At 43.5% G+C, this 25476-nt stretch overlaps 1 protein-coding gene and 1 long non-coding RNA gene across 2 annotated transcripts; one reads left to right on the top strand and one right to left on the bottom strand.

Moving 5' to 3' along the window:
* Positions 1 to 5681: 5681 nt before the first annotated feature.
* On the top strand, positions 5682 to 25476 carry LOC125741994 (uncharacterized). Its single transcript, XR_007397962.1, has 3 exons — positions 5682 to 5935; positions 14865 to 15828; positions 22465 to 25476. It is a non-coding gene; the product is annotated as an uncharacterized LOC125741994 (long non-coding RNA).
* LOC125741970 (uncharacterized) lies at positions 18071 to 19195 on the bottom strand. Its single transcript, XM_049013561.1, has 2 exons — positions 18926 to 19195; positions 18071 to 18862 (listed from the first exon to the last, which is right to left on the bottom strand). Exons 1-2 carry the CDS (start codon positions 19130 to 19132, stop codon positions 18173 to 18175), a joined length of 897 nt encoding a protein of 298 aa, XP_048869518.1. The 5' UTR covers positions 19133 to 19195; the 3' UTR covers positions 18071 to 18172.

The raw sequence follows: 25476 nt of genomic DNA on the forward strand, positions 1-25476 counted from the left end.
TCATTCTAAACACTTCCACTTTGCAATAATACCACATACAGCTGACTGTGGAATATCTAGCAGGGAAGAAATTCACAGCCTGACTTATTACAAAGGTGGCATCTTGTGACAGTATCACGCCTGAATTCACTGACCTCTTCAGAACATCCCATTCCTTCCCAGAAGTTTGTAAACCTGACTGTATGGCTCGGTGCTTGATGTTATACAGCTGTGGCAATGAGCCTGAAGAAAAGACCTGAATTCAGTGATTAAGACGTCTGTCTCAATACGTCCATATAGTGTATGTCAAATCCTCCATAGCGGCAGATACTATTAATCAGTAATCTGGCCGATAATAATGAAAATGATGCTGATGTAAGGCTCTGGATCCCCGGCTACCCTGAGTTGGACAAGAGGCTACAGGAAGTGTATGGATGGATGGATGGATTGATGTTGATGTATAATATAATGTATCTATAAAAAGACTTACATTTCATAATGATTTTGATGACTGAGGCTCAAGTGAAGGTTGATGAAGCTACACCCAAGCGGCCAGGACAGCACAATGCAAAACTGGTATTTTTAATACTTTTACAAAATCTTTGATACAATCATGACTTATTTAATCCAGATGTAATGTGTATAGAGCCACTCAGTTTAATTTGAATGCCAGGATAAAAAGCTTTAAGATGATACGAAAAAAAAAAATTCAAAGATTTAATATAATTCCTGTGTTCTCAGTGTTCTGTAGCAGGGGTGATTATATGGATCAGGGCTGCCACTGTCAGTCTAAGGAAATATGGGATCCAATTCATATGAAATGTGAAAATAGACTGAAGGGTGTAGAATCGCCTGTGGTCTGTAGAAACAGAACTATTATCAAACTACAAATAATCACTGCAGTTCCAGCAGGAACCACAAGATGTCCTCAGAGTGACAGTAAATGCAGGCAGCAGAGGGACACAAATATCGGACTGAGACCGATTTTAGATAGACTGTAGCAGCTGTACTGCTTTATAAACTGCTGTTGTGAATCATGCCAAAATTCTGTAATATGACTGTCATATATAACTGTCATCATGAATTCACTACTAAATGCCTTAAAACAACATATCTTGAATCAAAATATATTCTTCATTAAAATTCCATGTTATGTTGAATCACTGACTATGACATCCAGCAGTACATGTTAACATAAACATATGAATGTAAATAGTTTAATACTTTTACTATACTTCATTCTATTAAAAACTGAGTAATTGACTTAGTAAATATTTAAGAAATTAACATTTTAACCTTGTAAAACACAAAATAAAACAAAGTAATTCAATATATTCTGTTACCTATTAATGCATTTTAATATAAATGAGATAATGTTTATATAGTAAGTCTTTGCATAGCTAATGAATCCCTTCATCATGTGACCATTGTCCCCCCACGACCTGCCCCACGCCCATCAGAGGAGGATCCTGTACAAACCTGCCACAGCTTTTAAAGGAGCCAGTGTCCGTGTGTGACAGAGAGCAGCAGTCACTGGGACTCAGTGTGTACTTTACCTCAGTGCTCCTCCCTCTGTCCTGCAGCCATGAAGCTCCTACCAGCCCTGCTCACCCTCACAGCACTGGCTCTCTCAGGTCCCTGTCTCTCTCCTCTCTGTCTCTCTTTCTCTCTGCATCTTTCTTTGTGCTCATCTAAAAGTCTGCTCTACCTCTTTATTTACAGGTGTGAAGGCTGAGATTGTACTGACTGAGTCCGAACCAGTGGTGAAGAGACCAGGAGAATCACACAGACTGACATGTACAGCCTCCGGCTTCACAATCAGTGGTTGGTGGATGAGCTGGATCAGACAGGCTCCTGGGAAGGGACTGGAGTGGATCGCTAATGTTAGGAGTAATGGTAACACTGACTACTCCCAGTCTGTTCAGGGCAGATTCACCATCTCCAGAGACGACGGCAAGAACCAGGTGTATTTACAGATGAACAGCCTGAAAGCTGAAGACACGGCTGTGTACTACTGTGCCAGACACTCACAGTGATGGGGGCTGTGGGGAAGCCGTACAAATACTACTTCCTCACACAGAATAAGGATGTCGTAATTATTTATTTTGTTAAGTTTTATTTGAACAAAATTTAATGTATTTGGAAAATTGGAATTAATGCAAACTGATCAACGAAAAATGTATATTTATGAAATTGTTTGTGTTTCTTTTACATTCATTTGCTTGAATTATTATTGCATTTGAATAATTTGAAAGCGAAAAACCACACAGAAAAATCCACTTTTTGGCCGCTAAAATAGACGAGGCGACACACCAGGTTGTTACCGCAAGATAATCAAAAGGAAAATATGGAAAATAAAGAACAATATTTTCCATTTATTCGGCAAATGACAGAAGCCGAGCTGAGCAGAAATGAACAATAAAATCTGTCAGGAGAAGAAGCAGAAACATAAAGGAGCAGCATTTAGTGGAGGCTAATGCTAATGAGACAGATCTCAGGAAGGAGTAAGAAAAGTGCAACGCAGGTGAAAAGTTTGATGTAGCCTGCAGGTGGCGATAGTGTATATCACATTGCTGCATGTTTAACTAATAGCACATGATCGTTATGTGAATGACGCCATCATGGTCTTTATGAGCTCCCACACCTCAGAGTTTATATATTAATCACTTCCTATAGGGCACCAACAAACGGCTTATGCAAAGGTACAAAATGGCTGCATAGAACATGGAGAAGTCCTGGTCCTGCCAGATAGAGTAGCTGTGAGACATTCACAAACGACTGGTTCATAGGGAGCAGGTTCCTTACAAGAACTGTACTCTTGAACACTGTGCGGCATGTTCTCCGCATGTCGTCGTGGTACTCCGGGTTCCCCCCACAGTCCAAAAACATACTGAGGCTAATTGGAGTTACGAAATTTCCCATATGTGTGAGTGAATGGTGTGTGAGTGTGCCCTGCGATGGGCTGGCCCCCCATCCTGGGTTGTTCCCTGCCCATTGCTTCTGGGATAGGCTCCGGACTCCCTGCGACCCAGTATGATAAGCGGTTTGGAAAATGGATGGATGGATAAACCTGGGTCTATTAAAAGAAGGAGATGCTGCCTGAAACACCAACCAAGGCTGGGAGGAAAGGGAGGAACACTAGTCAAATGAAGGAAGAAAAACAGCCCACCCTATCTCATGGTCACGGATACAAAAGTCAGGGAGTGTTATGAAGAAGACACCACACTTAAGACCATTGGTTTTATGCAGTGAATTACACCAGAGAGAGTTTTTGCATTTTAGCTGTGTTATGTAACATTCCTCAGACTTCATTTTAATGTTTTCTTCAACACAACAAAGTCCCACGGTAACAAAAGCGCTGAGGCCAGGATCGTTAATTGCAATGTGGGGAGTGCAGACCAGCTGCGCTGGGGGATCGTGCTCAGTCACGGTAAAAGGCAAATGGGTAATTTGTGAATAAGCTCATAATCTAACTACAGCTTCTTGTATTGTGGGAGGCGTGTGTAACCTGATATTGTTCCACATACCAATATCACTACGTATCAGTATCACAAAACAAAATATTAAATGTTAAGATTCTGTCATTCTTAAAATCTGAGTATTTAACATTATGTTCCATAGAGATTTGTGGAGATAAATGCCCTCGGACAGTAGCGTTCATTTCACAATTAAGTCTCTTTAAGTCATTGTTTTATGTTATGCAGGATGAATGTGCGATTTTTAATTAATCAACCTTTAAGGGTTATATGCTTACGGTGTTGTATACTATTCTCGGTGTACAAGTCAATTTATAAGTTTGTTCCTCTAATTATAGAATAATATATAGAATAATTATACAAGAGCTATAATTATTATGATGTTATTATTTAATTGTGTGGGCCGTGCTGCTTGATTACATTTGACTCCTCGGCACGTGGGACGCTGCCGGTTTGAAAGACGCGGCTTCACTTGTTTTCTGCACCAAGATGACGAGGTGGGTTGCCATTCTGCTCCCATTTTATCAGATAATTTATCTTATTATTTAGTATCTGTCAAATTTGCATATATATTAAAATATGTTTGGTGAGGGCTCTGTTGAACAACTCCGCTTTGACCAGAAGGGGGACCACTAGCAGGTTCTGCTTTACTTGTCCCTGTATGAGGTGTTGCGGTGTTAAGCTGATGATGCAGGTGGAGAGGTTTGAACACTGTCAGGTGTCCCTCCTGAACAGGGCACGTCCCACAAGCTCAATCCCAGCCAAGCAGGCCTGAGTCCAGCTCTCACTCCCCCGATCCCCAGCAATGTCAACTTGGAAGGGGGTGTTCTGTACGCACAACTGAGACAACCCAGGTGGGGCTCAGCTTATCGGCTGCACTACCCGAGGCCTGACTCGACCAAGGTTGGCAAAATCGCCTTTAGGTATCACCCACCCTAGTGAGTGTCCAAGCTAGGGCCGTTCTCAGAACTCACCCTAGACGAGGTCCTGCTCAAAAGTTGCAATGACCGCCTGAGGTACCTGTCAGCCTTGCCCTTAATGAGTCAGTGGGTGTAGCTGGGCTGGCACGCTTTTGGGCGTCCAATTGCTGAGAACTCCCCTTCGGTTCTGACAAACTGTACGATCGCAAGCAGTGACAGCAGAGCCACAGACAAGCTCAACCAACAGAGAGCGAATGGTAAGCACCTAGCACAGGAAGAGCTCAACCGATTAGGTCCAGAACAACTCCCTGATGTGATTGTGTATGTAACTGGTTGACTGTTGTTAATAGTGGTTGAACTTCTATGCAAGTCACCTTGTTGGGGAAGAGAGAATGAATGAAAGCATGAAATGAAATAAAACCTAAATTAAATCAAAAAGGTAAAACATAAACCAAACCAAATGAATTGTGTTTCTTATTCAATTGTAAACATCAATTAGTTATGCAGCAATAAGCTAATTAGATGTTAATGTGTTGTAATCAAATTGATTTAGTTCGTGAAGTTGATTAATGCTTTCAGGCAAGAACCTGTGTATCCAATTATGCGTGTTGGTATTATCGCAGTTGACCACCAGAGACCCAACTCAGATGTTATTAACCTACTATGGCTGACCACTAGAAGTGCAATTTCAATGGAGTGGCGCTGCTCTAGCTTGCCACTAGAAGCGCGATTTCGTATTGGAGTGGTAGTTCTATGCCTGACCACTAGAGGCGCGATTTCGTAATGGAGTGGTAGTTCTATGCCTGACCACTAGAGGCGCGATTTCGTATTGGAGTGGTAGTTCTATGCCTGACCACTAGAGGCGCGATTTCGAAAGAGTGGTAGTTCTACGGCTGACCACTAGAGGCGCGATTTCGAAATAGTGGTAGTTCTACGCCTGACCACTAGAGGCGCGATTTCGAAAGAGTGGTAGTTCTACGGCTGACCACTAGAGGCGCGATTTCGAAATGGAGTGGTAGTTCTACACCTGACCACTAGAGGCGCGATTCCGTAATGGAGTGGTAGTTCTATGCCTGACCACTAGAGGCGCGATTTCGAAAGAGTGGTAGTTCTACGCCTGACCACTAGAGGCGCGATTTCGAAAGAGTGGTAGTTCTACGGCTGACCACTAGAGGCGCGATTTCGAAATGGAGTGGTAGTTCTACACCTGACCACTAGAGGCGCGATTTCGAAATGGAGTGGTAGTTCTACAACTGACCACTAGAGGCTCAATGGGGCGTTGCTCCTTCTGTGGGGGGGGGGGGTCCCAGGCAAGTGAGCCTAAGGGGTAACAAAACAAATGGTGTCAGGCAGGCCTTCAGGGCTCTGACCTCTAAGTGGTTAGAGTGGCGTTCGCTGACTGCACTCGTAACCAAAGATATAGCTAGGCGGTTGCCGACGCTAGATGAGTGACTTTTAATGCATGTGCATGCCGCTTGCGGCCTTCTTCTGCGCAGTTTACCCCCTTAAAACAATTACTGAAGCGAGACAGCGCTCGCGTTACGGCGACGGATCTAAATGGTGAGTGCACTGTATCTCGTCGCAAATGGTGCTTAAACCACGGCGGGTCGCAAGCATAGGAGACTCCCAATTTCTAAATGACACACACACTTGGCTCACGGCGAAAGTGGTGTTAAACTTACTTTGTCTAAAGCAGGCACACACATATGAGTAAGATCCTGATAGGTAGCTGAGCTATCGGTCTTATCTCAGGGAGTCCAAGCGCAACAGAATTCAGGTTAGAACCTCGTAACAAGAATTCCTGTTCGCTAATAGAGAGATCTCTGCCAGGATATATAGAAACGGAGAAACTCGTCCGAGTCGATCCGAGAAACAACGCGCTATGTCTGAGAATCTCGTCAGATATAGGGTTAAGGTTTACTGCAGTTTAAAACGAAATAAACTAAAATAAAATAACCAAAAATAAAACAAAATAATATAACTACTAATAACAGAAATAAAATAACTGTAATAAGCCCGTATGATCCCGCTTAAATGCCTTCAGATTGCAGAGTGCGATTGATCCTCAACTTTTGCAACCAGTTCACAGCGCTTATTCAACTGTACGTTCGGTCATAAAAAGTTAAAATTGTGTGCTCACAATAAGTTTAAAGCTTATGCCCGCATTCTTCAATAAATGTAGGAATTATTAGTTCAAGTAAATTTTAATATCTCCACCAATATGTTTTGAAATCCATCCATCCATTTTCCAAACCGCTTATCCTACTGGGTTGCGGGGGGTGCGGAGCCTATCCCGGAAGCAATGGGCACGAGGCAGGGAACAACCCACGATGGGGCGCCAGCCCATCGCAGGGCATGTTTTGAAATTAATTAACTTAATTATTATTTAATGCTGATTATTAACCAATTGTTATGCCGAATGATCGGCTCCTCCAAACTCAATTGTGAATCCCCGTGAATCTGTTAATGTGAGACTTAAATGGGATTCATTAATAACCAGTATCGCTCAATAACCTGGGTTAGAAGGCTGGTCCAGCGAGCTGCGTCAGCAGGTAATGTAAATGCTCGGTAGCGAAGCTCCCCTCACGGCTGATTAGAGAGAGTCTCGCGATATTTCAGGCGAGTTTGAGGTTTCAGAGCGTAGTAGCCAGATCGCACAGAGGCAGGTACTATTGTTGAGCACTGAATGACGGAGGCTGAAGTTGTGTAAAAGACATGCATTTATCCCTACAACTAACATAAGACAGACATTGCACCTAACAAACAATAAACATGAAATAACGGAATAGACACAATGTAATCATGAAAATGCAATGCCCAGATTTAAAACGAGTAACCTAAAAAGGGAAAAACTGTTCTGCAAAGCAAGCAGTTTGTGGAAACACGACCCTAAAGTAATACAGCAGGTGAATAGGACAGTTTAGCTTGTTAGAAATGAAAGGAAGTTGGTTTATTTGGCTGCAGGAAAGGGGGGGGGGGTCTTGGCAGTTGCTTGCAGTGGCTGATGAGCTGATGGGTGATGGCACTCAGGGAGGCGCGGTGTTTGCAGCGGTTGTTGGAGTGGAGCCCCTCTGATTCTCTCTCCTGGTGAATCTTGGGCTTGGTTGCAGTTCTCTGTCCAGCTGGGCCTTCACTGGCAGGCTTCAGGAGGGCTTCTTGTTGGCTTCTCTTCTCTTGGGCTGATGTTCCCTGCCTCTCTTTGGGCTGATGGTATTTTGTTTTCTCCTCCCTTCTGTTTCTCCTCTCCTGGCTTTGTTCGGAGATGCCAGGTTTTATAGTGTTAAGTTCGTGAATAGGAATGACCAGGAATTCCACTCCTGGACCAATGGCTGACCATCCATTTGGCGGGCTTTCAGAAGGGGGTCTCTATCAGTCCTTTTGAGATTTATGACCAGACTGATTTCCCTTGTATTGATGATTTTCGTTAGGCTGGTGTAACTTTTGATATATTCACTTTCGTGGTAACCACTGACCAGATTTATAAACTGAAGTGATTTTCCATCGTTTTGATACCAAACATGCCGTACCAGCCTAGCGGTTCACACCGAATACCATCTGTAATGATTAATTAATGATTACTTATATTATGTCATTATGTTATATTACTCACACCAGTACCTGGTCCAGGTGGTCTAGGTTGCACCTCAATCAGAGATTACCCTTTATGCAGACATTATATGATATATTCACATTCCAACAGCACATCTTACCCTTAGGCATGGTAGAATACAAAGATCAGATAAGGACTGCTGAGGAATGTGGAAAAGAAAAGGGGGACGAAGGTTTGTCAGTCAAGGAAAAAGAATCTGTGAAAGTTAGGACACATTACAAACATAACCTATCTGTATATTGAGACTAGTAGTCATGAGTAAATAAGTATACAGATATACAACAGCCAGACTTAAAAGAAACTTTCTTTAGGGTGTTGGGTGAGTGGTATGTAAGGCAGGATGTCTGGGGAGGGGGTTGTGTGCCAAGTCGAGGGACCCCTGTCCTTGAGGTCCACTCTGCTGTCTGTAGGTCGTTAAAACTTTGAGCAATAAAAGTTGGAGTGCTGGCCTCCCTTGTTATCTGTGTGTGTTTAAGTGTGTCTGTGTGTGGGGTCACGAACCCCCTTTGAGGCCTTGGCCAACGTGTGCCTCTCGTACCAGGGTAGGCCTTGTCTCAGGCCACCTGGAATTTAAGCTTTGTGATATGTGCATGTGTGATCCTACAGGGGCTTCAAGCATGCTGAGGCAATCCAGGACGATCATGAGCAGAGGATGACCCTGGGGTTAGAGTGGGGGGGGGGATTTTATATTCCCTGGCCTGCTCGTCGTCATGTGAATGATAAGAGCATCTGTCTCTTTTGTTTTTAAAAGAAGCAAACTTATTATTAAGCTACATCCAGAAAAGACGCTACACACTGAATACAGTACAGCTGCAGGCTGCACACGACATCTGCTCCTAACGGGACAGTGTGAAACAATGAAGCGAAGCTGCAGTGATATTTCATTTTGCGTTGCCCCAGTTCGTTTGATATGGGCATTTTAACGCTACTGTTTCGATGAGTGATTAGGTCACGCTGACGTTTCTCTGCGGTCCCTCACAAGCTTTGTGTCACGTAGACTTCTGCGTCACATGGAAAATGTTGTACTGACACATTTTGACTTGAAAAGATGCTGGGCAGTTTACGTCGTGATACCGCACCAAGGTTGAATCCTTATAATAGTAATGGGTGGAGTGGGGTTCCTGTCACCCCCAATTTGAGCTGAATTAACTCCCTGTAATGCAGCTTCGTCCCCAAAAGCATGTGATTGGTCAAATGAGGTCTGCAAATTTCTCATAATGGCTGCACTGTTAATGATTCATAATAATGATGCAGCTAATACGCTACATCATGGCCATGTGGTTTCGGCTGATGTCAGAACGTAAAGCCCCTCCCACTGGACTAGTCAGGAAAGATGAAAACCTAAAGACTCAGATTTAGGAGCACAGGAGTGAGGGTGGGATAGGAGCAGCCGCAGCAGAATTGGCATCTCACCGGGACGGCTTTTTCCGGAAGCTGGGCGCTCTCCTCCAGACGCTTGCTTCTCACATGGCTGCTGTCTGTGCACACTGAACAATCCATGTGGCAATTTGCTCAGACTTTTTATTTTCATCAAAGACTGTGTTACAGAATCCTATTTTAAAAACAGATTTTAAAAGCAATTGTCAACTGTTGCAGCTGCAAAAATTCCTAAAACAAATGTGCCATGTCTTTTATAGTATCAGTAAAGAATGCAAATTCTTTATGTTTCACTCTCTGAAATGCTTAGTTACTTCTGGAAGTGCAGAGAGACTCCCTGGGTGGGCTGCTGGTCTGTTTTAGGGTTCATCCATTTGGATATCAATTCAGTTCTATAGATTACCTATTACAAAGCACACAAGCACAGCCAACAACAATCCTGGGCTCCATGAATTTACTTATTTATGGAGGTTAGGTGACAAAGAGAAGAAGTTGCAGAAGCCCTCAACTGCACAAGACAAATCTAGCTGAGCTTCTTCATGAAATTTTTAGTCAGAACGATCTCCAGGCTGTACCCTTCAAATCCTAGTCCTACACCTCCTTCAAACTGACCAAACCCCAGTGTAGCTCCTCCTTCAAACTGACCAAACCTCAGTGTAGCTCCTCTTTCAAACTGACCAAACCTCAGTGTAGCTCCTCCTTCAAACTGACCAAACCTCAGTGTAGCTCCTCCTTCAAACTGACCAAACCTCAATGTCGCTCCTCCTTCAAACTGACCAAACCTCAATGTCGCTCCTCCTTCAAACTGGCCAAACCCCAGTGTCGCTCCTCCTTCAAACTGGCCAAACCCCAGTGTCGCTCCTCCTTCAAACTGGCCAAACCCCAGTGTCGCTCCTCCTTCAAACTGGCCAAACCCCAGTGTCGCTCCTCCTTCAAACTGGCCAAACCCCAGTGTCGCTCCTCCTTCAAACTGGACAAACCCCAGTGTAGCTCCCCCTTCAAACTGGTCAAACCCCAGTGTAGCTCCTCATTCAAACTGGCCAAATCCCAGTACAGCACCTCTTCCAAAGTAACCAAAGTACAGTACCCCGGCTCTGTTTGTGAAAAATTGTGGTGAGTCCGCATTTCTGCAGTCAGTGTACCGTTCTAGCTTTGCTGTATCTGGTTTAAATAAAAATGTAAATGAAACGGTCTTGAGCCTTTCGGATGCGGCTCTGAAGGGATCTGAGCTACCATGTTTGCTCCTGTTGCTGCACAGCATGTTTCAAAAGCCAGCAAATTTGTTTCTGTAACACAGTGACATTTGTTTCATGGCCATGACAGGTCCTTCTCCCAGATTTAATCACAGGAGCCTGGCTCTAAATCACCCCGCAAAATCCTTTTGTCGGGCTTGTTTTAGGGCTCAGCTACACCCCATGTCCCTTCATCTGCTATTGTTTGAGACAAAAATCATCATTTAAATCTGAAGTTATTCAGGATGCAACGCATCACTGATTTTCTGAGCGTTCATCACAAAATCTCCATTCATTTTCAGCACTCCAAAGGTCTGGACACCTTTTAAACAGGATGTTTCTCTGGTAGTCGGAAGTATGTGTTGAGTGTAGAGCCGTCCTGTTGTTCAGCTGCTCTCCGTTTGCATCCGATGGTGCAGCCTATAGACTCGACGACTACAGAACATTGGGAAAACAACACTGACAGCCTGCATACCTGCTGGTGGTGGGTGCCCCAGGGAGACCCTGATTGGTCAGAAAGCCTGGCTCAGTTTGCCTTTCAAAGGAGGCACAAGGTGTGGACATTCTCGTTGGAGCTGACGGCTGATTGACAGATAGCGGCGGAGGTCCCTGGGGCTTGTTCTGAGTCGTCACTGTCAGGCAGTGACAGCACAGCTGTGCTTGTGTGGATGGTGCTGGGAATCCATAAATGGACTGCAAGCTCTTCTGCAAGTTACTGGCCCACAGCCAAAGGAGCCGTCTCCCTGTAACTGTAGTGGGTAGGGACTGGTGAATACGGACGGGCAGACAGGTGGATATTTTTGTTATTAGTGCTCTTAAAGGTGTGATTATGAGCTTTTTCAAATAGAAAAAGAGCATCTTTCATTAGCATACTGGGGCCAGAAGACAGGAAGCTGCTCGGCTTCCCAGCAGGATGGCCGCTGAGCGTGAATAACGGTGGCTGTTTAAAGGCTGTCCTGTAACTCACTCTATTCGGTTAACAGAAATGTTCAGGACACCATGTCCTAAAATGTAATAAGCTTGCTCCCCGGCAAATGTTTGGCTTATTACCAAGGTTCGGAAAAACATCATTAAAATAACTCTCAGTAAAGCTGAAAGTAGACAAACTGGTGGTATTATGGTAAATGAGTCAACCGAAGCTGGATACAAAGGCAATGTAAAAATGGCAGGTGATAGATTTTTAGCTTTTCGAAGCCGTGTGGAAAGAACATTTAACCCGCATTTTATCTCTGCTGTACACCGACTCCACGCTCTGTCTCCATCCCTACCTAACCTCTGACGCCAGCATTTCTCTCAGGGCATTTCGATGTTTTGTTAACCAAAGTGGGAATATTTTGAGGTGCTGGAATAGTGGTGGCTGATTTTCTGCTTATTTACGTGACTGTGAAGGCCATGCGGTCGAGTCCATTTCAGACCACATCATTAACACATCATTGATGTGTTAACAAACATAGTTGACTGATGACTCAACTTTGAAGACAAGTTCATCAAATTCTCATAGATCTTCTTATTTCTAGGCTACTAGTAGCATAAGGAAAGTGCATTCCTATAGTTACCTATCCACGGTGATATGACTTTCAGACTAAGGTCTTTACAGCACACATTGGAACAGGGCACCGAATCTTAATGGGGTTCTCCTTGTCTAATGAGCTGTGGCTAAGATCACATCCTTCTGCAGGCAGGATTATCTCCTTAGGTTATTCGGTTTTGGAGCATATGATGTGGCCTTGAGCAATAACAGTATGCTGGCTTTAGACGGCTCCTATTGACTTACGGGGAGAGTACCATTCCATCAAGGAAAGGGGACAGAGGGTCATTCCACACTCAGGTAGGTAATAGGGTTTTTCAGAAGCTTTACACATTTCTTGGAATTGTACGACAATTTCGAAAGACTTTGAAGTTGAGAAGCTAACAAATTGCGGGAAGATGTTCTGCTATTCAGTTGAAAAGGCAGCAAACATGGGTCACTGAATCCTTCTATGCAGCCCAGTGACTGTTACGTAATGGATAAAAGGGGAACATTGCCAGTTGTTCTAGGTTTTCGTTTGTTTACTATCATATTACACCTAGAATATTGCTGCTGTAGGTTTCTGTAATGTAGGAAGGCCAGTTTAACCAAAGAACCAGCCGCCAGGTGATGGGTCACAGCAAGGAGGGGTATGGGGTTGGGTATCAGTGTTTGGGTACATTTAATGGAGGTGAGATAGGAATATAACAATGAAAAGATACAAACATCAGGATTTTATAGGGCATATTTAGGGATTTGCAATCAAACTTTCCAGCATTTTACAAAAATACCCAGAGGATGACATTCAGCGCCAGTACTGGCAGCAAACAGCCATTCAGCCCCAGTGTCCTGCCTTCCGAGTCAGACGGCCATGCTTATCACTTTTGTTACTGATTCGTGGTAGCAGGAATGATGTTCGCTTGTGTGTGTGTCACCCAGTCATGGTGTGCCTTCATTACTGTGTCCCCAGCAAACTTTTTCTGTGCTGTAATTTCCTGCAGTGATTACAGTCCGCGCTACACTACATACTAATGAAGCGTAATGCTTCAGAGTGTGAAAACATACTTCACTCGCTCTGCTCCTTCACTCCTAAGGTGGACCAGGTGAATTTTCTTTATTGAAAGCCAAGTGTGGTATAGAATGAGGTCATTTTGGACCTGATTTTTAAAATGTCCTTGCAGTGTGATGTATATAGGTTCCAATGCCTGCACATAGCAAATTTGGATCATTTGATGCAAACCGAAGCCTGCGTTTGATGGCAGCCGTATTCTGCTATTCCTGTTAGACCTGTGCTTTTAAGTTCCCCTTGGAAACAGCCATCAGCTTACAATGAATGTGCCATAATGATGCGGACTGCTGGGTCACTTTCTGAGCTGAAATAGCCAGGATGGGGGCAAACGTTCTCAAGGAAAGTTCCTCCAGGGATGGCAGACTGAGCTCCAGTGGATCAGGAAGGGCTCACAAGCTGGGCTTTAATCCCCTGGTGAAGCTGGTGGCGGATGTGATCTTGGCATGGCGAGCCAGAGTTGGAGTGACAGCGAGCCCTATGCCTGCCAAGTTTCCTTTTTACATCCCATCATAACGTGGAAACCAACCCCTCCCGACTGCAGCTTGGCCAACCAATCAGAGGCTCCAATTACTTGTGAAGGATTTCTTTTCACTACTTCTGCAAAGAAGTCTGACATCACTAAGAATCGCAGATGACCTTGGCGTGCAAACGTGGCTCTCACCATGCTTAAATCTGCAGGCCTGCTCTTCGTTGAATAAAAGATGTGAGTCGTCACTTCTACTCCTCTTTCGTCATCCTCATGGATCTTTCCATCACCCTTATTTCTGACTCTCTCCTGTTCCATCTTCATTTTAGAGAATGTTGCCACAATACCTAATGGTGAAACACGCAAATTGGTGAGATGAATAAAAAATTCTGGAAGAGAACACCTGGGATTGGGTTTGATATTATTCTGAAAATATGACACTTTCAAAATACACAGTAGCAGTTCTAACTAATTATAGTTTTTGCTAACACTTTATTTGAGGGGGCACAAATAATATAGTATTATGCTATTACTGATGTATTAATTAACCACAATATACATCTCAGTTACACAAGGATCTCATGTTTGTTCATCGTTAATGAATAAGACAAGTGAAATACTGATCTGATGTTTGCATCATTAATATATCGTGAGGCATCTCAAGCTGTTACTATATTTGTTACTGTGTTTGTTCTGTAACCCTTTGTGAGCTACTGAAGGAATTACTGAAGGTGAAATGCACAATATATGCTCATCTGTTCATCATAAAATATCATGATGCATCATTTATCTAAAGCAGTGACTATATTTGTCCATGATTTGTACTTCAGTAGTAACTGACCTACTTCTAAGTAATTTGTGGCCGACTGTCTTTGGGGAGGTGGCCATAACCTTATAAGAGTGTCATATTCCATTCCTGTTGGGTTTCTTATTAAACGTTAAATAAAGAGCAAATGAATCACAGTTAATACAATCTTTAATTTACGGGCAGGTTTTACTTTACTGACAGCTTACACATGCCTCACTGTTATGCCTTTGTTTGCACACGTCACGACCCAGTTTAGACCGGAAACCCGAACTGGACTGTGCATGAGTAGATAAGTATCATTTCCGCTCACTACTGCTTCACGGCGGCTGGGCGATTTCACAAATTGATTTATTGCAGTTTATTTAAACATAGGTTGTACTTTGCACTTATTTGAATTATTGTGTATATATGTGTTTTTAGGAGGTGGTGCAGTGGTTAGCTCTTTTGCCTCACATCTCTGGGACCTGGGTTCGAGTCTCCACCGGGGTCACATGGTGTGTGAGTGTGCCCTGCGATGGGCTGACATCCCATCCTGGGTTGTTCCCTGCCTTGTGCCCATTGCTTCCGGGATAGGCTCCGGACCCCCCGCGACCCAATAGGATAAGCGGTTTGGAAAATGGATGGATGGATGGATAATCGTATTTTTAAATAATTTGTACTTAAAAAATAGTCTGTGGTACATTGGGCGGAGTTTAAATTTGGACGTCATTATTTTTATGAATTATGACATCATAAGCGGGAGGGGGAGCATATCCCTTATTCTGATTGGTCGAGGGGTTATCTCCATATACCATACATTGCCGATAGGGGGCCATATGGTTTGGGTGATAAGGGTTGCCGTTAAACTTTAATAGAATAAAAATACATTACATGTATTTATTTGTGTTATTTTTAATTACGTTTTCAAGGAATAATAAAACATATGGCAGGATGAATGCAAGCTAGCGCATACACGTCCAGCGGGGCCCGTCCGGCCGCAGGCACGGGCTGTTAGGAGTAGGCACAAGCGCCACAGCGTATTTTAAAAGAATGTGGGGATCTGAACGGGCTGGTAGGAGTAGTTGCGCGGCACTGGTAATTACACTATATTGGCAACCACTTGAGCCAGGTCATATGACCTACCAGGAAGTTATAAAAGGCTGCCAAGATAGAATCTCATTCTCTTGCTGCTGTGTTTTACAACTGGACATGGGATGGGTTCTTCTTCCCTGTGGGTAAGGGAAGGAGGAGAGGGTTTGTTTGAGAACTTGAATGTTTAATTTTAATTTTACCAGGGTGACTGCTAGCAGCATGTAACTCTTCATGGAGGACGCGGAGGTGACTGGAATTTTATCATTTGACGTGATCCCCTACGGGCTGCTGGGCTACAGACACTGAGGCTCTGGTAACTTGGGTTATACTGTGGGATTTAAAAGGGTCTACGTTTCTTTGTTGATTGTTTCTTTGTACCTGTAGTATTGGAACGCTTCCTTTTGGTGTTGCTGTGCTGCGAGGGCATTAAGCATTCCTGCAAAGGACCAGAGTAGCTGCTGTTTTAGGCTTATTTGATAGGCTTTTGGTTTTCTTTAGTGCCCTGGTTGTTGCTATGGGCTAAGTTGTAACTAATTTTAGTATTGTATTTTGGGCGGTGGACATCGGCCGCTACCCTCCCCTTATGTTTGTACATGGGATCTTTCTGTACAAGGTCGGATCCACACAGGCTTTTGCTCTCTGCTGTTGGGGTGCCACACTGAGCGGACACTGTACTGTTGTGTGTAGTGTTTGTCGTGTTGCATGCTGTGGTTTTGCTCTTTTCTTTGTCACCAGGGGCCTCCTGAGCTGAGAGCTGCGCGTGCCTATCTGGAGGATAGTCAGCCGCCCCCCAACCCTACCCCCCCCCCAGCAACCTTCTTTGTCTAATATTTTTTAGATATTTGTAATAAAGTGGATTGGGTTTCATTTTTACATGCCTCTTTGTTATTGTCCTTTGCGGGGAGGGTTCGAACTTAGCCACGTTACAGAAGGAACATTAGCAGTTCCTCCTGCCCTTACCAGGAGGTGGCGTAGTCAGAGCAGTGTGAGTATTCTGTGCTTTGGGCACCACAAAAAAGCACCGAAATGTTTTCAAGAAAACTTTAGCGTTATTTTTAAAGAAAACAATCAAGGAATAACCCTGTTAATTCTTGTTTAAATTAATTAACGCAAGAGAGTCGGCTCTTTAAAGAAAATACTGTGTGGCTCTATGAGCATGCGCTACATGAGAGCGAGCCAGAGGAGAGCGCATGCGCTCATTTAAACAAGAATTAACCGCGTTATTTCTTGATTATTGAAATGCTTCGAGCGTTTTACTTTATTATTCACATTGGCAGAAAAGTGCTTCATTACTTAAAAAACGTTATGGTTATAGGGGTTTATTTGAAATAACAGGCGCTCCGCTGGTGTCGCCATTTTGAAACGGGCTGGCCACTTCGGTCTATCATTTGACCGCATTGTTCAAACAGACCTGCCGATTATGGCCGAGCTCTGGGACTCGGTCATTTAGCCTTTTGGCCTATTAAAGTTTGCTGTTAAAATGCTTTCTTCAACCTAACACTGGTAAATACCGCTAAAGTTTTTCTTCTAATTCTTTAAGCATGTTGATTAAATGTAACGAGTTGAAGTGCTTTCTTTTAAAACGACGTGCTGTATGTTGGTTTCACTTGTGCTTGTTTAAACTCAGCATTTGCGCTTATGCTTCTTTCGGGCATGTTTGTACTTGTTTAAATTCCGCCTGCTTTTCTTTTAAAATGACGCTAAAGTTCTATAAAACATTTTGGTGCTTTTAAAATACGCCGTGGCGCTTGTGCCGCCTACTAACACTACATGGCTGCGGCCGGACGGGTCCCCGCTGGACGTGTATCTTACATTCGTCCCGTTTGTTTTATTCCTTAAACGTAATAATACAATATGAATACATGTAATGTATTTTCATTCTATTAAAGTTTAAAGGCAAGGGGCCATACTTTATTACGTACGCACGAAAGGGGAAGGGGTCTAAAAATTTGACCGAATTTTGCGTGCGTATGCTGGGGGGGGGGTGAACCAATCTGAGAAATTTCAAATTTAAGCGTTTCGTTCACGATACCTGACCTGCTGGATTGCATTCCATACGTGCATATAACTCAAAATGCAACATGAGATTTTTAAGACGATCGGACTGTTTAAACAATATCTCATAAATTAAAAAAAAAAAAACAGGTTGGCAATGCACCACGGACCTCCGAAATACCTGGTTTAAAAGGCGCTATAACATTATGGAAATGGCGACCCATTTCGTTTTATTTGAAAGTGATTTTATTACGGTAAATCTCATGACATTTGTTATCCGTAAAGTTAACAGGAACGTTTGTAGTTCCAAAAAGCAGTGCATAAGTCGACTGACGATCGCCCGTGCGTACGTACGCGGGGGGGGGGGGGGGTCAACTACCCAGCGCACGTGTGCTTACGGGGGATGGGGGTTACAAAAATCGGTAAAATGTGCGTACGTACTAAAAGTATGGCCCCAACCCTTATCACCCAAACCATATGCCCCCCTATCGGCAACACGTGTAATAGACTTTTGGAATATTCCTGACACCTACTCACATTCAAATGAAAACACCTGTCTCTTCTTCGTTTTTAATGCTTTATTTACAAGAATTTACATATTTAAATAGTACTGATAGTCAAAGTTCTATGTTCTCATCCACTATTGGCGTATTCATCTTGCATCATGTCCTCCATTGCCTTGCCTTGTACTCCTCCATTGCCTTATACTCCTCCTCAATTGCCTTGTTCTCCTCCTCCATTGCCTTTCTCTCCTCCTCCTCCCTTGCCTTGTACTCCTTCACCATTGCCTTGTACGCCTCCTCCATTGCCTTGTTCTCCTCCTCCAATGCTTTTCTCTTCTCCTCCTCCCTTGCCTTGTACTCCTTCACCATTGCCTTGTACGCCTCCTCCATTGCCTTGTTCTCCTCCTCCAATGCCTTTCTCTTCTCCTCCTCCCTTGCCTTGTACTCCTTCACCATTGCCTTGTATGCCTCCTCCATTGCCTTGTTCTCCTCCTCCAATGCCTTTCTCTCCTCCTCCTCCCTTGCCTTGTACTCCTTCACCATTGCCTTGTACGCCTCCTCCATTGCCTTGTTCTCCTCCTCCATTGCCTTTCTCTCCTCCTCCTCCCTTGCCTTGTACTCCTCCTCCCTTGCCTTGTACTCCTCCTCCATTGCCTTGTTCTCCTCCTCCATTGCCTTGTTCTCGTCCTCCTCCATTGCCTTACTCTTCTCCTCCATTGCCTTGAACTCCTCCATTGCCTTTCTCTCCTCCTCCTCCCTTGCCTTGTACTCCTTCGCCATTGCCTTGTTCTCCTCCTCCATTTCCTTGCTCTCCTCCTCCTCCCTTGCCTTGCACTCTTCCTCCATTGCCTTGCACTCCTCCACCAATCCCTTGCACTCCTCCTCTATTGCCTTGTACTCCTCCTCCATTGCCTTGCACTCCTCCTCTATTGCCTTGCACTCCTCCACCAATCCCTTGCACTCCTCCTCCATTGCCTTTTTTCCTTTCCCTTTTTTTGAAAAAAACTTCTTTATCCAGGATATCTTTTTTTTCCCTCCATTTTCCTTCCTTTCTTTAGCTTCCCCAGCATCGTTTGGTACCGCTGGCAGCCTAAAGCAGTTCAGAGTAAAGCACTTCATTTTTAGATGTGTCTCGCTCGATGTCTGATTTGTTTTGAAGTGGTATTAGTGCCTACAGCTCAGTTTATACCTTCAGAATGATAACATCAGAGTTGTCACGGTAACATTCTGTTCTAGAATTCTATTTGAAAAACAACTATAGGTGCCTTATTTGGTCAGTGGTTCATTTTTTTTTAATTCTTTGCATTTTTAATATGCTTTATTCAGCTCATATTCTACAGCATATGTATGAATTTCCATATTTATCTTAATTAGGTTACGCGCAGATAATATTCTGTACTTGCAAACAATGCAGAAACCTACCAAACATTGCCGGGCCGTTCCTGTGCTCACAGAGCGTAGTGAGCTTTACTTTACTCAGGAAGAGGACATGCTCACATTTTCTGACCGTGGCCATGCCTTGTGAAAGGTGCTGAACTTAGTGATGAGACAATTAATACCGAGATTCTGGAGATCGCCTCCTCAAAGTGAGGCCCAGCGACTTCAAGCTGGGAATCAGGGCTTGCTAAGTTTATGCAATATCACGTGACCGATGACTTCCGATTCATCCTGAGGTGTAAGAGGCTTCGAATCCTGTTGGCTCTTCAAAACTTTTATATGAGTGAGATGATTCTGATTAGCAATGGTAGTGGAGGCCAGTTTAACCAAGGAACCAGCCGTCAGGTGATGGGTCACAGCAAGGAGGGGTATGAAGTTGGGTATCAGTGTTTGGGTACATTTAGTGGAGGTGAGATAAAACATTTGGTAAGGTTTAGCAGCGTCTGTAATGTCCCTGCATTGTAGACAGAGCTTTCTGGATAGATTCTGGACACACACACACACCTGTATTGGACAAATGAATTCAGAAAATGGATGGATTGCAGTGTTTTTCATGTTTTCATGAGTGGAAGTGAACTTTTACAGAACTGAGTATTTGAGTAAAATCCATTTTTGATTAATCTCATTGCCTGTATTTTTGCCCCTTATTTTGAGTTGTTTTAAATGCTGCACTGTTCAGTTGCAAATGGTAGGTCCCTCTGAATCCCATCTTCGCTTTTCTCCACCTCATGTTATTCACAGGTATCTGACTCTTGAATCTGGCTGAAATGATCCCAGTCGATTTTCCAATCTCCGCCTTTTCTATTTGGCAGAATGCACAGCCTGGATCCAAACTGCCTTCCTTCCCAGTTGGACTAACAGTTGGCTCCACCTGACACTCTATACCATTTAAACCCCAGCTGATCACAGAGCTTATTGCAGGATGTGTGTTTATTCCTCTCCATGTGTTGTGAGGCTGCCTTGCCTAACCCCTATAGTAAGGAGAAGGTCATAAACTTGTGGTCTTATGTTTTATTAATTCTGAAATGGGTAAGAAATGAGCAGCAGGATGATATAGAGCTAAAAGGTGCGATTGTTCTAGCACTACGATGTAATCCAAGGAGAAAGGCAGCACTGCCTTGCTGAATGTGATTTCTGTGGCAAAAAGATGGTGATATTGCTGGCAAGCGGTCTTTTTATGAAACTCAAATGTAACTCTGTCAAAGTACAATTTTACCAGGGTCCCTGAATTCGCTTGAGACGCTCTGTTAAAATAACCCCCCAGAAGACAGAATGAAGCTGTAATTCATACAGGTGGCAAAACTAAAATGTCTCTTGGTAATTTCATCAGGGCGGTGATGGAATTACAAATGTGCATGTTTTCGGCGAGTGATGGATGAGGTGATATGAAACATGCAGTTGTCTGTAATCGCTACAGCTTCGGGGAAAAGACTAGCATCCCTTTAAAATTCATTACATTAGGATGGCAGGCAGAGGTCACTGCAGTTTGGACGTGCCAGGAACAGGAATAAAGCCAAGTAGAATGTATGGAACTTGCAGTCTGTAATATGTCACAGAGTAAGGCATAACTAAACGCACTGCTGAGCGTAGAGGATTACAGTAGTATAATGCTAATCCCTACTATATACACTCCATATACAATACACATTTTATATACATTTTATTATGTATACATATTTTATATACAGCTCTGGAAACAAGAGACCGCATGTTAGAAAGGCTCTTGTAGCTTTAAGGAACACCGGTAAGTGCAAAGGACTGTGGGCGCATGCGTGACGAGAGCGCGCGGGAGAGCCTGGAGGAATAGGCAGCACGTCGGCGAGCTGCAGTTTATGTGTAGTTAGTTTAGTTGTTCCTGGCAGTAAATAGAGTCACTGACTAATGTAAGTACTAAGTTTATTGATTATGAGTGATAAGTGACGCTGTACTAATTTAGTTTACTTAATTACGCGGCTAGGTTAACGTGACCTAGCTTGCGTACTGTTATAATTATCGCTGACGAGTGTTCCGTTGTACACCTCGGAAAAATATTTGCGTTTATTTCCCGCCCAATCATTCCCTCTAATACGAATTGCTGCTAATGTAATGTATTGTTGTGGGTATAGCCCAACTGTTAAGGCGATATGGTAAAATTATGCATTATGTTAGTGTATTATGGTAATAACCATTGTAAGCACTGTGGTAATTTGTTTTTCCTGTTCATTTGTTAAAGAATCATACATAAATACAAACTTACTTACCAACCCACTTCGTCTGAGTGTGCATCCAACTGACCTCAAATAAGATAAGCCAGAGTACAACTAATTGCTCCCCCCTCCTGATTGAGAACATGTATCTGGTGAAATACGGTTAGCAGCCCCCCCCCCCCAGAATCATGTCTATCCTGAATCGTGACTGATATCCCACAGCGAGCACTACCCTCTTGCAGCAACCCCTTACAGTTTCCCAGGGGAGTGTGGCCCCCCTTTCTCTCACCGCATCATATTTTTCAGTTTCACTCATTTCTCAGTTTATGGATTATGGGTATGAGCCTGTGTAAAATACACATTTTTTTGCAAACTCCAGCTTGGCTCTTCCCTGCTTCTCATTGATGAAGGGCTTCTTCCTTGCTTAATGGGTCTTCACCACTGCTTCTAGGAGCCTGTCCTACCAGTACACTTAACACTTAATGTTTTCTATTCCTTTTGAAGGTCACTTGAGGTCATCCTCCGATTTGTTAGACACTGACGGATAAGTTGATGGTCATCTGTGGCATTAGAAGGTTACTTCTGCCCACTACCTGGCTGGTTTTTGATTTTTCCCAGTGTCTCCTGCTTCTTCACCCTGTTCTTGTGTACTGCGGTCTTAGAAACTCATGAGCATGGAAGCAGCCTGCCTCACAGTGTAGCCTTCTGCCAGCAGAACCAGGATTAAACCAGAATTTAACAATGCAGATTTTAAAAAAGTATATAGAGTGGTCTCTTAATGTTTTACAGAGCTGTGTATTGTTTATATGTATTTATTTTATGTTATAGCTGCATGTTTGAACCTGAGACCAGTTTTGAAATGGAGTCTGTTTCAGAATACTACATTCACACCCCCAAAACCTTCATATCCCAAATACTGCATCATGAAAGGTGAAAATTGGTAGGTTTATGCTGGTGAAATAATGAAGATAGATGCTGCTGCTTTTAAATCATTCACAAGGTTGTTTATTGAAATGGTTTATTGAATGGCATCTAACAATTTGAAACACATATGGAGGTATAATAGACATTCGCCTCAGAATTATATTTCTGGTATGTAATTTTATCTTTAAAGTGACCTTATTAAATTTGTTCCCCGAAGTAGTAATTTCATCCCACACCCTGAGGGCTTTTGCACGCTGGTTATATGTGCTGTTAGTATGCTAACAGCATTTTCTACCCAGGGAGTCTGATCGAAAACCAAAATCAAGCTGCTGCTGTGCGCTCCTGCTGAGCACCCTGCTTGGAGGCATGTAGACTTGACGGACACTACGGAGTGTTCCAGTGACTGCCCACTAATACAGGGAGTGCAGAATTATTAGGCAAATGAGTATTTTGTCCACATCATCCTCTTTATGCATGTTGTCTTACTCCAAGCTGTATAGGCTCGAAAGCCTACTACCAATTAAGCATATTAGGTGATGTGCATCTCTGTAATGAGAAGGGGTGTGGTCTAATGACATCAACACCCTATATCAGGTGTGCATAATTATTAGGCAGCTTAACAAAAAACAAATACATACCCATTTCAATTATTTATTTTTACCAGTGAAACCAATATAACATCTCCACATTCACAAATATACATTTCTGACATTCAAAAACAAAATCAGTGACCAATATAGCCACCTTTCTTTGCAAGGACACTCAAAAGCCTGCCATCCATGGATTCTGTCAGTGTTTTGATCTGTTCACCATCAACATTGCGTGCAGCAGCAACCACAGCCTCCCAGACACTGTTCAGAGAGGTGTACTGTTTTCCCTCCTTGTAAATCTCACATTTGATGATGGACCACAGGTTCTCAATGGGGTTCAGATCAGGTGAACAAGGAGGCCATGTCATTAGTTTTTCTTCTTTTATACCCTTTCTTGCCAGCCACGCTGTGGAGTACTTGGACGCGTGTGATGGAGCATTGTCCTGCATGAAAATCATGTTTTTCTTGAAGGATGCAGACTTCTTCCTGTACCACTGCTTGAAGAAGGTGTCTTCCAGAAACTGGCAGTAGGACTGGGAGTTGAGCTTGACTCCATCCTCAACCCGAAAAGGCCCCACAAGCTCATCTTTGATGATACCAGCCCAAACCAGTACTCCACCTCCACCTTGCTGGCGTCTAAGTCGGACTGGAGCTCTCTGCCCTTTACCAATCCAGCCACGGGCCCATCCATCTGGCCCATCAAGACTCACTCATTTCATCAGTCCATAAAACCTTAGAAAAATCAGTCTTGAGATATTTCTTGCCCCAGTCTTGACGTTTAAGCTTGTGTGTCTTGTTCAGTGGTGGTCGTCTTTCAGCCTTTCTTACCTTGGCCATGTCTCTGAGTATTGCACAACTTGTGCTTTTGGGCACTCCAGTGATGTTGCAGCTCTGAAATATGGCGAAACTGGTGGCAAGTGGCATCTTGGCAACTTTTCTCAGTTCATGGGCAGTTATTTTGCGCCTTGGTTTTTCCACACGCTTCTTGCGACCCTGTTGACTATTTTGAATGAAACGCTTGATTGTTCGATTGTTCAGAAGCTTTGCAATTTTAAGAGTGCTGCATCCCTCTGCAAGATATCTCAGTATTTTTGACTTTTCTGAGCCTGCCAAGTCCTTCTTTTGACCCATTTTGCCAAAGGAAAGGAAGTTGCCTAATAATTATGCACACCTGATATAGGGTGTTGATGTCATTAGACCACACCCCTTCTCATTACAGAGATGCACATCACCTAATATGCTTAATTGGTAGTAGGCTTTCGAGCCTATACAGCTTGGAGTAAGACAACATGCATAAAGAGGATGATGTGGACAAAATACTCATTTGCCTAATAATTCTGCACTCCCTGTACATATCTGCATCATATATGTGGGAATGATGAGATTCCTTCCATTGTTCAGCTTAATCTTAATCATTAACAATCGTTTGTTTATAAGTAAATGAATTTTCTCTCTGTGTTCTTCCTATCACATTCCCTTGGGGTGTATCGTATTACATTTTTAAATGTTTTAATGACATAGTTTTAGGAACATCAGCACCTGCACTGTAGTATTCAATTCAATTTATTTTATATAGCGCCTTTTAATAAAGAAAGCCAGAAGACAATGGAGGAGAGGAACCAAAAGCTCCCAAGTAAGGAGAAAAAAAACCTCTGGGGGTCCAAGGTCAACTGTCTGCCAACCCCCACTGGGAAAACTAACATTACCGAAAACAGAAAAGAGTTGACATGCTTGTGAAAAGAGAGATTTATGCTGGGATTAAGAATGAAGACAAAGTCCATCAATGAGTCCGTTATCCATGTTGGCCTGTGAAGGATAGCCAAGGTCCATTCTCCACGTTGGGCTGTGCTGGGTGGCACTGAAGGCTGCACCCACGGTGATATATTTGGTATGACCCATTCGTGATGTCACCCCTCCATGGGACTGACCCAGGACTCCAGCTCAGATGGTGCCCACTTCGGGCTCCACCCGGACATGTGGGAAGGCAGAGAGTATGGATGGTCAGAACATATGTTGACACATAAACGGACAAGCATAGTAGATAAAAATGACATGTGCAGCAGCACCAGCAGCCATAGTTATGGTGCGGTAGGTCGTGGGCAAGATAAACTGAAGTAATGGGTCTTAAAGGCCGAGAATGAATCGGCATCCCGAACGTAGGCTGGTAAACCATTCCACAAGTATCACTCCTAGTGTGTAAATCTTCCGGAACATCAGCACCTGCACTGCAGTATCACTCCTCCTGTCCTTTAATACTACAAAGGGCATTTCATACTCCACCCCTGTGCAAATGAGTCCCTGTTTCCTTCCTCCCTCCTCATTTAAA

Source organism: Brienomyrus brachyistius, chromosome 5, assembly GCF_023856365.1.
Source record: "Brienomyrus brachyistius isolate T26 chromosome 5, BBRACH_0.4, whole genome shotgun sequence".
Classification (NCBI taxonomy): Eukaryota; Metazoa; Chordata; class Actinopteri; order Osteoglossiformes; family Mormyridae; genus Brienomyrus; species Brienomyrus brachyistius.